The sequence below is a fragment of the Thermothielavioides terrestris genome, chromosome 5 (assembly GCF_000226115.1).
Source record: "Thermothielavioides terrestris NRRL 8126 chromosome 5, complete sequence".
Taxonomy (NCBI): Eukaryota; Fungi; Ascomycota; class Sordariomycetes; order Sordariales; family Chaetomiaceae; genus Thermothielavioides; species Thermothielavioides terrestris.
Window position 1 is genome coordinate 850,748 of NC_016461.1, and position 12,522 is coordinate 863,269.

Genomic DNA, 12,522 nt, shown 5'->3' on the forward strand with positions numbered 1-12,522 from the left:
CGCAGATTGAAAGCCTTTTTTTGAGTCGACAGTGAAGCCGTGAAGGGCCCAGGAACAATGCAATTTTGTCCCCCGGCGATTTTCTGCGCAACTCAGGACTCGAAAGCGGAGATTCCCTGGACTAGCCTCAAGTGGAAGGTCCTAGGCGTGAAAGCGAGGGAGAGATTTCCTTGTGCGGATCGGAGAACCGTCCCGGTCTTGGTTTGATCTGAACACCGCGGTCAAACGCTAACGTTATTTTAACTCCATGCGGGCAGATCGGGTGGTTATCTCAAGGACTAGTGTACACTAGTGTACTGCAGATAATCCTGCACAAATACGCTACCTAGAGGAGTGTAGCGTACAGTACTGTGTAGAGGCTGGAGGTCAACCGCTTACACAGTCATGATCTGGGTTGGCGCTGTCAGCAGGGGCGATCCCGGGGTCCCCGCAACCACATGATCTTGCAACCCTCGCCAGCCTCAGATCGCAGGCTTCGACAAAGGAACGAACAATCTGCCGCACGGCCGTCTGTCTTTTCCATCGTACGAGTCTGAGCCGTCTGTCTTCATCCTCCGAGTCTGAACGTTTCACTCGCTGCGGAACCGTAACGTTACCGCCGGACCGATACCTGGTCAAGACTGGGCCTGCCCAATGTTCTTCCCCCGCCACCCCCAGGAGTTCTGATGATGTTCCGGCTCCTCAGCCAGGAAACGCAGGCTTTTTGGTGCGCACAAACGGTTGTCCGAGGACGGAAACTGCCGGTTTGCAAGCCCACTGCACGACGACAGTCAGCGACAGTCAGCGAGATCGTGCGGCTGCGGACTCCAGGCAACCAGTTATCGCCAATCTGTAATCGACCGGAGCAATCGCCCAGTGAAATGGCTGCCGACTGGCGGCTAACTTGTGGAGCCAAGGCCGCTTTGCGCAGGGATGTTCACCCGCTGCACACCATCTCAACTGCAACTGCCGCGATAGTGCATGTCACGAGCAACCCTCGGCCAACCAGAATCTCAGTCTCCAAGCAGCGAAGACAAAGCGGGAAGCTTCGCCACACCTGAGCGCCGTGCTGGGCAGCACACATGCCAGATCAGGAACAGCTCCTTTTCTGCCCTGCCCACGCACCCTGTTGCCCAGGGCAGCGGTGATCCTGCGGCGCCAACCTTCCGCTCTTGTCCGCTCTCTGGTTGCGTCGAGCACAGGATGTGGGAGGCGACGGTAGTTCGTGTATTGCACGGATTACCTGCTGTGGTATACCATGGTAAGCACCAAGTTCTGTGAGGAACCGTCCCCATGTGGGCTGGGCTCGACACGAGCAACTGCGGTGCAAGTTGCGAGAACTCGAGCGTTCTAGTGTACACAACGTGTAGGTACTCAACACCAAGGAATCCTTCGCTTCCATGTCCAGGCCTAACACCCAGCAACCCCTCCTGGGTCCAATGGGCCTTGTTGTGCTCTAGCGCTTCCTTGGTTCGTTTCATTCACGTGAAACGGGCCTCATGCTTCGAGCCGTGGAAACACCACGACCAGGATGACAGATGGGATGTGCACATTTGTCATTTTGGCCCCGTCTCGAGGCCTGCTCTCTGCTTGGGTGAGCTTCGCATAAGGCGGGAAACGATCTAACTTCATCGCGCACCCTTCAACTTCTCTGTCTTCCGACGACGACGGCGCGGCAGTAATCCGATTGTCCGTCCACCACTGGACGACAGACACAGCTGTCAAGCTTTAGGCAGTCATTAACCGTATCGCCCAATCGAGGGGCAGCGAAGCTTGTCGCCCAAGCACCGTGGGCCGCGGCACAGGCGTGGGGAACAGAAGGACGCAGGAACATTCACAACGGAGGAGCTCCGGGGCCGGAACTACTTCCGTTCTGAGGACAGAGCCGGCGCGTGGTTCTGACAGGATCCTTCCGCGGCGTGCCAAGGGCGCTGCTGTTTCAGAACACACGGTACCTGAGGGCTTCGCCACGGAGACACAGGAATTGCGTACTCGGGAGTCAATTGTCCAGCCAGATCACTTGTCGCCAGGAACCATTCGGCTGCAGCTGGGGCTCCCTCGCGGGAACACGAACTTCCCTATCAGACTCGATCCCGCCGTGCTGGATTCCACGGCCATTGGCTCTCCTCCATGTCGTCCCATCCAAGTCCAGCCAGCAGGCTCGCATCCTGCGGCCGTCCGTCTGCAGCATCCTATCGGTTCGCATATTCTTTCCCCCTCACAGACACGTGAATGTCCACAATCAGGGATCCGCCCGGGCACCTTCCGGCGTAGCCCTCGCTGGCATCGCTCGGCACCGTCCGGCCGCCGGCTGCTATGTATAGAAGGGGAAGTGGACGAGGCAGGCTTGGTCCCGTGCCCCGTGGGCCGGCCGTCGCGGCTGACGGGCCCCCCGGCCTACCATGCTCTCCCGTACCACCGTGCCGCCGCGGCGGGATGCCTCATCCGCGCGCGGTGAAACCAACCATTGCAATGGAAGCCTCAAAGAAGCGCCTGAGCCCGTTCCCGTTCGTTCCCGTTCCCAAGCACTCGGTAACAATGCTGTTTATAACCCAGCCCGGCCGCCACGGCGGGCCCATCCTCCGTCCTCCTTGTCGCGATTCCGTGGCTGGTGGCTGACCTTCGTTTCATCCGCCGTATTTGGCTCTCGCGCCAGCACGCCTCGGAACCCGGTGGAACTCCGGCATACGCCTTGAATCCCTCGCGATGGCGGCTGTGGCTGTTGCTGGTGTTCTCGTCGTCGTGGGGCCGTGATGCCCACCGCCGGACGACCTCGGCGGCCGCAAGCGACTGACTGGGCACACAACTGGCGCTGGTGTGGTCAAAGGATCTCGTTCGCTTCCTGCATGCCCCTCGTCGTCGTCGTCCTGAGGAAGGATGACCCCGCATGCGTCGGCCTGTGCATGTACTTCTTCTCGACTGGCTGCGAGGCCGTCGGGTCCTCGTGCTCGGCGCGCCACCAGTGGGACAGGGATTCGAGGGAGGACTTGATCAGACCGAGACGCAGGCATGTCCGAGCGTTCTTGTGTGCGTTTTGCTCGCCTTGTTTGATCGGGCGGTATTCGTTTGATGCCATGTTGTATGGTTGCTTGAGTAACAGCAGGCCTCTTGGACGGGAGGGATAAAGGGGTTCGAGAGTTGACTATGCCGTGAAGCGGCCTGGGTGAGCGAGACCAAAGGCAAGGGCTAGCTAACAAGTCCAGGATGGTCTACGGATTAGAGGGATGTCGTCGACGATATAAGCAGGGAGACGATCCATTCCCGAAAACTTTGCATGCCAGAGCAGGCAAGTTGTAAGTGGGCAAGAAGTGGGCATACTCAGAGCCCGATCGTGAGCTGATTCCAAGACTGCCCCCTACGCGCGAGCAGGCGAGAAGCACAGCACCTTTCTCAAACTTCCAGACTCCAACAGCACACCCGGAGCACCGGGAATGTGGCAGAGCCTCCTTCTGCTTGGAGAAGTGCGAAATGTGAGACAGATCGCCGCCGCCATCGCCAGCCCTCCCTCCGGCTTAGCTCACCCAGTCCAAGCTCCCTTCAGCCTGCTGCTTCCCCGGGGTCCGGAGCTGAACGGTTTCTGCCACTTTCCTTTTTCTCATGAAAAGATGACATAAAAGTGGCATCGAATGGTTGGTCCCGGCTGACCACCATCACGGCTTGGCCCGTCCATCCGCATGAGCTTATAGGCGGGTAACTTGATCCTTCTCGAGGGAACCAGGGAACCAGTGGAATGCCGAGACCCGGCGCCACCGACTTCGGGTCAGCCGGGCGGAGAGGGGGGAAAGAGCTCTTCCTTCATGCCAATTGCTCCTGCCGTCGTGGAATGCTATTGAACAGTAAACATGGCTGGTTAAGATCAGAAGGGAGACGACGAGCACAACAGGGGGGAAGAGAAGCATAACCAGAGACGTTAATAGAAACAAAAGAGACAAGTGGATAGTTGTCGCCTGGCCTAAGGAGAATCCAACTAGCCTCACTCATTCGTCTTCAATTAGTCCATTCCTTATCTCCCCGAAACGCACCTATGGCCGAAGAGCATGCCAAAGTTCTTGCTCGCCAAATGTGTTTCGCTCCAACCATCCCGGCTTCCCCCCTTGCGTCGGCTCTGGCTTGGGTGGCGTCTGCTGCTGAACCAACTCGTTGGCTTCTTTTCCCCTCCTCCATCCTTCTAGATGCCGCGGCGGAGAGCGTTAGCTTTACGCTCCTGTGACGCTCGTAGTCGAATCTCATGGGAAATGTCTCTCAAGGAGACGGTCACGCATTCTTCAACGTCGCAAACTGGGTGGGCTGGGAGTCGCGGCGACCACTCCCTTTCGAAGAAGTCGGACGCGGTTTCGCCTCCCTGCCTCCTTGCCCTTCAGGCCATCCACCAGGGGGAGGTTGAGGACTGGGGAATTCATCTCTTCTCCGCTCTGGGCGGGGCCTTAGATGATTCCAAAGCCGGTGGACGATGCCATGGCTTCGAACACGCCGGGAGCAGGGAAGTAGGGTATCGGAGGGCCGGGGAGCTCCGTGCTCCAACGTTCGTCGATTGGAAGAAGGTCTGAGTGTAAACCCGATGCTCTTCAGCATCGGTATCTGATTCTCCATTCACTCAGGCCTAGAGGGCAAGCAGAGACTCAGAGCCCAGAGGAATTGGACTCGGTGGGGCACTGTTGTCTGACACAGGGACACGCAACTGAAGCGCCAGATGAACCCAGGAACGAAACGCATGTACTCCAGATTAATGGATCATAAATCTCGATCCCTTCAGCCGCGAGCTTAGACGCCAGCCGCATCAGCCATCCTTCCTCTCCTCCAAGCAAGGTTCCAGGACGACGACGCGTTGAGGTAATAACACGACAGCCAAGACTGCCTTCACCACAAACGACCAGCCTCACCCGCAGCAACGCCATCGCTCAGATGGAAGGAAATAATTGGAGCTACCGTGTTGCAGATCTGCGACTAAATGCAAAATCGTCAACGCATTCAGTAGACCAGCCCAACCAAACCTACTCCTCCGTCTGCCCTCCCCCGTCCTCCCCCTCCTCATCCTCATCCTCCCCGTCGTCATCCTCGCACACCGCATACGGCACAAAGCGAAAGTCCAAGAAGCTCGGCCCTGACCCTTCCACCTCGACCATGAACTGCATGCTCAGCACGCCCTGCCCGTCGCCGCGCAAGCTGACCTTGCTCGCAATGCGCATGGCCTCGCTGGCCGACTTGATGATGTCGAACTTGAAGGTCTGCACCCAGCGCTGGCGCACGGAGAAGGTCTCGAGCAGATCCCTGCCCTTGGCGAAGTCGACGCTGCTGGACCCGAGCGGGCCGCCGGCGGTGGTCAGGCGGAGGTACGGCTCGCGCCGGGACGCGGCGATGGTGAGCTTGTCCGGGGCGGCGGGCGCCAGCTCGGCGAGCGCGTCCAGCAGCCAGCGGGCCGAGGTGATGATCTTGAACGACAGGTCCTCGATGTCGAAGGGGATGTCGTCGGGCGCCTCGGGCACGTACGTCGTCAGGTTGCACGTCGTGCTGACGCCGGCCTCGTCGAGCACGATGCTGAAGGGCTCGCCCTCCCGGGCGTACGAGAGCGAGCAGGTGCCCGACATGCCGAGGGTCTGGTTGGAGAAGGCGTCCGAGCGGTAGTTGCGCAGGTTGCTGCGGTAGGGGTCGACGTCGGCTTTGGCCTGGCGGGCGGCGGCGTCCGCGGCGCCGAATATTTGCAGAGTTTCGAGGAGGGCGGGGAGGGAGATCTGGAAGGTTGGCGGAAGCGGCTCGTCGTCTTCTTCGGCGTCGTCGGCCGAGGCCGAAGCCGGGGCCGGGCCAGCTGGGAGGTTGACAGTGTAGGTGGTGAAGAGGCCCTTGCTCCAGTGCGCGACCCCTGATGATGTCAATACCCACGGAGTCGCCCAGAGACTGTGGTCCGTTTTACTTACCTTGCATGACCCGGGCATGGTCGGCCGCAAATCTCAGGCCGTTCTCTGTGATGTCGACATGCACTTTGTTCGTGAAGTTGATCGCCTTGAGGAGCTGGTACAGCGGTCTGGTAGAGCTGGCAACAGCGCGGAAAAGGGGAGGCGCGGGCGCAGACCCTTGGGTTTCCATTGTAATGCAGCCGGTTGACAGAGAAGACCCGCGGGAGAAGGAGATCGATGTCTCAAGAGCAAGCTCTGCTGGGAACGGCGCAAACTGCGCAGGAAAGACTTGCTTTCAACGAATTCTATGGTACAGGCGGCGAGACGCTTGGGGTATCTTTAGACGTAGACTCCGACCGCACAGAACATGTAAACCACCCCAACCCTGCGACTTCGTTAGCGAGACTCCGTGATCGAGCGGCTGGCGGAGGGGCAATCGACATACGCAAGAGCCAGCGATGCCGGTACGGCGAGGATGGGCAGGTTCACAAGGGATCGATCTGGGAATCGCATCGTTAGCAAGACGAGCTGGATAACGTTGGAATGGCATAGGTATGGCATACTGAGCGCGAATGCGCCGCTGAGAGAGAAGCCGATGAGCAGCAGCACGAAGGCGACCAGGAATTGGCTGCCCTTTCCGACGGTGGGGACGAAGGGCGAGCCAGCTGCCGCCTGCCAGACCTCATGCAGTGACGAATCCATGTGCCGGCGATTGTACAGTTCGGATTGGCGTCGATGCGGACGACAGTGGCAAAAGCAGACCGAAAGCTGTAAAGAATCAATGGGTGATGATTGTCTTCAGTGTTGAAGTTCCATAGCGGGTTGTGCTCAATTGGACAGCTTTCGGTTGCTTGCCTGGCCAACCTGAAGCTCGCTCACTGCAGGGGGTCAGGGACCACTGAGAGTTCGGATAACGATTCCGTACACTACCTGGTACATTACCCTTGCCACGCAGCTGGCTGGACCCACTTCTGTCCGCATCTCCACTATCAACCTCCCTCCGTCGCCTCAACAAGACGTCCCAACCGGTGGCGCCGCGTGAGGGTTTACTGTCCCATAGACACGTCTATCGCGTCAGAATGAAGGACGAGAGTAAGTTTGCCCGCTTGCGCACCGCTCCGCCTTTCTTCTTGGGTCGAACGTTACTGACGCAAACCGGCGCAGACGGGAAGCGCAAGGCATCCGATGAGCCGGCGTCGCCCGTCGCATCCAAGCGCGTCAAACACGACGACTCGGCCGAGCCCGAGAAGCCGCCCGCAAAGATCCCAGCGATTCCGTATCCTGAAAAGGTGAGCTCAGCAGCTGCGTCCTGCCGCCACACGTTTGCGAGGAGGAGCACGCTGGCTCACAAAGATCGACGTCTAGCCCGCCGTTATCGAGGAGCGCAATGGCGAGATCGAATTCCGAGTGGTCAACAACGACGGCGAGCGCGAAAGCACCATCATCCTGACGGGCCTCAAATGCATATTTCAGAAACAGCTCCCCAAGATGCCCAAGGACTACATCGCCCGGCTCGTCTACGACCGCACCCACCTGTCTATCGCGATCGTGAAGAAGCCGCTTGAGGTCGTAGGCGGCATCACATTCCGGCCCTTCAAAGGGCGCAAATTCGCCGAGATCGTCTTCTGCGCCATTTCGTCCGACCAGCAGGTCAAGGGCTATGGCGCCCACCTTATGTCCCACCTGAAAGACTACGTCAAGGCGACGTCGGACGTGATGCACTTCCTCACCTATGCCGATAACTATGCGATCGGCTACTTCAAGAAGCAAGGGTTCACGAAGGAGATAACCCTCGACAAGTCCGTCTGGATGGGGTATATCAAAGACTACGAAGGCGGCACGATCATGCAGTGCACCATGCTGCCGCGCATCCGCTACCTGGAGATGGGCCGGATGTTGCTCAAGCAGAAAGAGTGCGTCCAGGCCAAGATCCGGGCCTTCTCCAAGTCGCACATTGTCCATCAGCCACCGAAGCAGTGGAAGAACGGCGTGACGCCGATCGACCCGCTGTCCATCGAGGCGATCCGCGCCTCGGGCTGGTCGCCGGACATGGACGAGCTCGCGCGCCAGCCGCGGCACGGACCCAACTACAACCAGCTGCTGCACCTGCTCAACGACCTGCAGAACCACCCGTCCAGCTGGCCCTTCCTGGTACCGGTCAACAAGGACGAGGTGCTCGACTACTACGACGTGATCAAGGAGCCGATGGACCTGTCCACCATGGAGAGCAAGCTCGAGGCCGACCAGTACACCACGCCCGAGGACTTCATCCGCGACGCCAAGCTCATCTTCGACAACTGCCGCAAGTACAACAACGAGAACACGCCGTACGCCAAGTCGGCCAACAAGCTCGAGAAGTTCATGTGGCAGCAGATCCGCGCCATACCCGAGTGGTCGCATCTCGAGAATTCTTAGAGGGAATTGCATCATGCGAACAACGGTGGATATGTGGCGAGGCGGCGACGGGGTAGGCCCCCCGGCCGGACCAGCAGGCGGGTCGGCGTGGCGGCGGGCTTGAGGAGCACTGCTGCGGACGGTTGAGCAAGCAAGCGCAAAAAACGGGGTGGCTGTTTGCTTGCATATATTATACTGGCGTTCGGTCGGCGGCTTGTTCCTGATGGACTTTTTTTACTTCTTGGCGTTGGACGGGGATCATGAGAGATGGCTGGGATTGGGACTTGACGGTTAACGGTGGGCGGCTCTTTGCTTTTCTGTTCTGATGAATCCTGCTTTATGACACATCCTGCTCTGGGGTTGAGCGTGCGTTCGCATAACTATTGCTTACCCTCATCTGGCCTCCACAAGTCGTCTATCAATACTTCCGCGCATACGACGTTCCCCATGTGTCATGCGACTCATTAGGTAGTATCATTGCTGTCATGCGGTTCATTAGGTATCATTACGTCCAGGAAGCTAGCACAGAGCACCGGTAGGGCGGGGGGATGCCTCCCTTCAGTTCTCTGCGCATCATGAACTCCCTGACTAGCAAACAAAGCATTAGCTAAAGACTAAGGCCAAGCGCTTAATTATTAAGCTCTCCGTCGTCAACCGGATCCTTTCCCCATATTTCTGCCCATCATCAAGCAGCCAACAACCACCGCTTCCTCACGTCCTCCCTCTTCTTGAGCGCGCTCCTACCGAACATCTTGGTCCACGCGGCATCCCACGGGTCGAGCTCGACCGCCCGCCGGGCGAGCGAGCCGCCGCTCCTCTTCTGCGCGCCACTGCCCGACGTGTGCGCGGCCGTGATGTTGCCGCAGTCGGGCCGCTTCAGCTGCGCGCCGAACACGTCGGCGGCCCAGATCAGCACGCCGTTGGACCAGCCGAAGCCCTCGACGACCTCGTACTCGCCGCCGCTGCCGGCCACGTTGGTCGAGTTGTCAGCGTACTTCTCGAACATGATGCCCTCGGCCCCCGGCGCCACGCCCTGCAGCTGCGGCGTCTGGCTCGTCGACCCGCCCGTGGCGTACCACGTGCAGAAGGTCGAGTCGAGGTAGCGCTGGGCGAGGCGCAGCGCGAGGGCGCGCACCGACTGGTAGGCCGGGTCGGCGTCGCCGAAGGTGGGCGGCGTGTTGAGCAGGCCCTCCATGAGCACGTGCTGCAGCGGCGGCCAGACGTTCGGCTGGTCCCACTGCTGGCCCGTCACGAAGTTGGTCGCGGGGATGCCGCCGGCATTCTCGTCGAGCATGCGCGCCACGCGGGCGTAGGCCTGCTGGACCGCGAGCGGGTTGTTCTTGAGCTGCGCCGGGGCCGCGCCCGTCCAGAAGGGGTAGAACTGGCCGATGTTGAAGAGGACCTGCTGGCCGCGGGGGGCGCCGGCGCGCTCGGCGGCGGTGGCGTCGTCGTCGACGGGCACGAAGATGCGCTGCGAGTTGCTGGTGAGGTTGTAGTCGAAGTAGGACCAGTGGGTGGCGTTCCACATCAGCTCGAACATGGCCTCGCTGCGCTGGCTGGCCGCGTAAGCCCACCGCTCGGCTTCCGAGTTGTTGCCTGCCCGCTTGAGATACTGGCTGATGATGACTTCGTTCTCGTACAGGATCGAGTTGAGGTCGACCGGGACCGTCCCGCGCACGTTCAGGGAGCGCAGCGGGAAGTAGATGTCCTTGGCGGCGTCGTTGGGGTTCTTGAGCCACCGCGTGCTGTAATCCCACCCGGTCTCGGCGCCGCTGGCCAGGTTGGCGTAGAGCTCCGCCTTCTCAGTGTCGTTGAGCGGGGTATTGACCGGGTATATTATCCCAGACGCGGCGTAATAAGAGCCATTGTTGGCGGTAATGTAGTCCTCCCGGAACGATTCCGGGCGCGGCTGGTTGTTGTTGACGTAGTACCTGTGCAGACAGAAAAGAACTCATCAGCCTGGCTCGGCGACGGGGCGTAGTCATGGCATCGTAAGTGTGCGCACCTGTTCAGAGTGTACGTCTTCCCATTGGGGGCCTTGATGGAGACGCTCCGGTTCGTGGACCAGAACTCGTGCTCTTTGATCAAGAGCGGCAGAGCTCGGTCGAGAATGCTGGTGTCGTTGGTATAGTCGACGTAGCTCCTTACCATGCGTGCCAGGAGCGGCGGCTGAGACCTATCCAAGTAGTAGATTCTCGCCCCATTGGGAATGAAGCCGATGGTCTCCACGAAATCGAGGAAGTTCTCGATGATGTTCTTGGAGATCTCGGTGAAGGCACCGCCCGTGCGGAGGAGGCCTTCGAGGATCCAGTACGAGTCCCAGTAATAGGGTTCGCGAAACCGGCCGCCCGCCACCACAAAGGTCCGGTTCACGGGGATGAAGCTGTTGGCACAGGCCGTGCAATTGCCGGGGCCGCCATACCGCCTGGTCAGGTCGGGCCAGATGTCGATGACCTTGGCGACGAACTCCTTAATCACGGTATCGTCGAGTTTGTTGAGGAAGCTGGGTTCGGTATGCAGCTGGTCCCTGGGCACTGCCTCGAGCTCGCCGCCGGCCGGCGCAAAGTTGGCGGCCAGGAAGGCATTGAGCTCCGAGTTATTGGACAACGGTTGGCTCAGCCGGTTGAACGCTGCAATCACCTCGTCCAATGGCCGAATCGTGGGCCTAGGGTGGGGGTTCTCAGTCAACACGCTCGTCTCACACCGTTGATCTCTCGTATTCCGAGACTTACATGTCAACGAATGTCTTAGAGTCCGTGAAGGGATGAGCAAGCTCAATCGCTTTCAGGATTTCGCCGTGGCAGTACAGCGGCGAGTCGCACGGCGCCGTGACGGAGCCATTGATGTACAGCGCCGAAGCGCTCGAGATCAGGCCGGCGAGTGCTGCCGCCGCTACGAAGCTTCGCGGTGCCATGGTGAAGTCCTCACCGCCTCAGCAGCACGTGTTGTGCAACTTCCGGGTATGACCGCAGCAAATTGAGAGGCGGGATGGCAGGAAGGTTCGAGCAAGCCGGAGGGAGAACGGGGATGTCCCATCCCGCCCAAATAAATAAAGGAAGCCGCCGGAATCACGGGGCCTGGGCAGCCTGGGGGCCGGGCAGAATGTCTTCCGTCTTAGCTGCTCATCGATCGCGTTTTAGGCAGGAGGTGAAGCTTTAGCGAGCTCCCACCCGCGAACTCTCATGGTGCATGCAACCTGGAACCCTGCTTGCAGGCAAACTGCAGCTCTGGATGCCTGCGGTTCGAACCTGGATAGAATGCGCATGTGTACGCCCGGGGTCGTGCCTGGAATCGGCCCGGGAAGGGGAAGGGACACCCCAGACCCAAGCGTGGGTTTCCCCAACCAGGGCCGAGACCAGGATCGTCGCCGCTCGCGCCCAACTTGGCAGGATGTTTGGACGTGTTCGGCGGAGAAGCAGCCACGCCTCAATTGGATTCGCCTTCATCTCATCTCAGACATCGTCCATGCTCCAATTGCAACCTCTCTCCGAGCGAAAACGGTTGCGCCCGTTTCTCCTTCCTTACCTTACTCTGTCCGTGTAGCTATGTGTTAGTCTCTGGCACGCCCGCCCGGATGGTTGCATCCATCTGGTCATCCATTGGCGCCCTTCCGGGGACGAGCATCGAAAAAAAAATCGATTGTTGTTGGGGCTGCATTCCCCCGCACGCAACCCCAGCTGCAAGTCCAATCCCACCGGGAAAAGCCCCGAAGGAATTGAACTGCCAAAACCAGCGCCTGTCATTCGTCCAAGATTCCCCGGATTCGGAGTGACGTCAGGCCATGCTACTGCCGAGGAGACAGGGGTAAGTAATATGGAAGTTACTTACATAAGAAGTGCGGGGCAGTGAGTTAGCGCTGGCCGGGCCAGTCCACTGCGGATACTCCGGGGAGTCCGGGGGAGTGGTCGGAACCTGGGCGCAAGCTTCGACTCGGCTGACTCTCTCGCCCTACCAGCTCCCTACCTTACATTACACGTGCTTGGGAGCCGCAAACATGCAGAGAGATCTAGGTACTAGCCGGTGGTGCTTGACGATATCAGGAGCGGTGGCTCCTTGCCTTGTTTAGGTGTGCCTAGGTGCCTTGGTCGGCAGTCCGGTTAACCTTTCTCCCGCTCACTAACTCCACTCTCGGCGATATCCGGCGTCCCCCGCGCAGCAGCCCGGGTCCGCCGCTCAACAGTCAGCCTTGGAATAGTTGGACTCTCGGCCCGCATTGTCGGCCCTTTTTTATCCGCTCATGGAATGGGCTGCCGGGGTG

At 59.6% G+C, this 12,522-nt stretch overlaps 4 protein-coding genes across 4 annotated transcripts; 1 reads left to right on the plus strand and 3 right to left on the minus strand.

Annotated features, from left to right (window-relative positions):
• Window positions 1-4,748: 4,748 nt before the first annotated feature.
• THITE_2120838 (uncharacterized protein) lies at window positions 4,749-6,192 on the minus strand. Its single transcript, XM_003656305.1, has 2 exons — window positions 5,892-6,192; window positions 4,749-5,836 (listed from the first exon to the last, which is right to left on the minus strand). Exons 1-2 carry the CDS (start codon window positions 6,058-6,060, stop codon window positions 4,971-4,973), a joined length of 1,035 nt encoding a protein of 344 aa, XP_003656353.1. The 5' UTR covers window positions 6,061-6,192; the 3' UTR covers window positions 4,749-4,970.
• Window positions 6,193-6,755, minus strand: THITE_2120840 (uncharacterized protein). The gene is made up of 2 exons (XM_003656306.1): window positions 6,316-6,755; window positions 6,193-6,255 (listed from the first exon to the last, which is right to left on the minus strand). The coding sequence occupies exons 1-2, from the start codon at window positions 6,570-6,572 to the stop codon at window positions 6,210-6,212; spliced, it is 303 nt and encodes a 100-aa protein (XP_003656354.1). The 5' UTR covers window positions 6,573-6,755; the 3' UTR covers window positions 6,193-6,209.
• A 194-nt stretch (window positions 6,756-6,949) lies between these two features.
• On the plus strand, window positions 6,950-8,285 carry THITE_115243 (histone acetyltransferase GCN5-like protein; the record flags this gene model as incomplete). The annotated part of the gene is made up of 3 exons (XM_003656307.1): window positions 6,950-6,962; window positions 7,035-7,159; window positions 7,236-8,285. The coding sequence occupies 3 exons, from the start codon at window positions 6,950-6,952 to the stop codon at window positions 8,283-8,285; spliced, it is 1,188 nt and encodes a 395-aa protein (XP_003656355.1).
• A 124-nt stretch (window positions 8,286-8,409) lies between these two features.
• Window positions 8,410-11,344, minus strand: THITE_127477 (glycoside hydrolase family 37 protein). The gene is made up of 3 exons (XM_003656308.1): window positions 10,997-11,344; window positions 10,272-10,929; window positions 8,410-10,197 (listed from the first exon to the last, which is right to left on the minus strand). Exons 1-3 carry the CDS (start codon window positions 11,176-11,178, stop codon window positions 8,950-8,952), a joined length of 2,088 nt encoding a protein of 695 aa, XP_003656356.1. The 5' UTR covers window positions 11,179-11,344; the 3' UTR covers window positions 8,410-8,949.
• Between the last annotated feature and the right edge of the window lie 1,178 nt (window positions 11,345-12,522).

Coding starts and splice junctions, on each gene's coding strand:
- THITE_127477 (XM_003656308.1), bottom strand. CDS start 11,178: ATGGCACCGCGAAGCTTCGTAGCGGCGGCAGCACTCGCCGGCCTGATC. Junction 10,930..10,996: donor TCTAAGACATTCGTTGACAT/GTAAGTCTCGGA, acceptor CCCCCACCCTAG/GCCCACGATTCGGCCATTGG. Junction 10,198..10,271: donor GGAAGACGTACACTCTGAAC/AGGTGCGCACAC, acceptor TTCTGTCTGCAC/AGGTACTACGTCAACAACAA.
- THITE_2120838 (XM_003656305.1), bottom strand. CDS start 6,060: ATGGAAACCCAAGGGTCTGCGCCCGCGCCTCCCCTTTTCCGCGCTGTT. Junction 5,837..5,891: donor CCATGCCCGGGTCATGCAAG/GTAAGTAAAACG, acceptor TGACATCATCAG/GGGTCGCGCACTGGAGCAAG.
- THITE_2120840 (XM_003656306.1), bottom strand. CDS start 6,572: ATGGATTCGTCACTGCATGAGGTCTGGCAGGCGGCAGCTGGCTCGCCC. Junction 6,256..6,315: donor CCGGCATCGCTGGCTCTTGC/GTATGTCGATTG, acceptor ACGAAGTCGCAG/GGTTGGGGTGGTTTACATGT.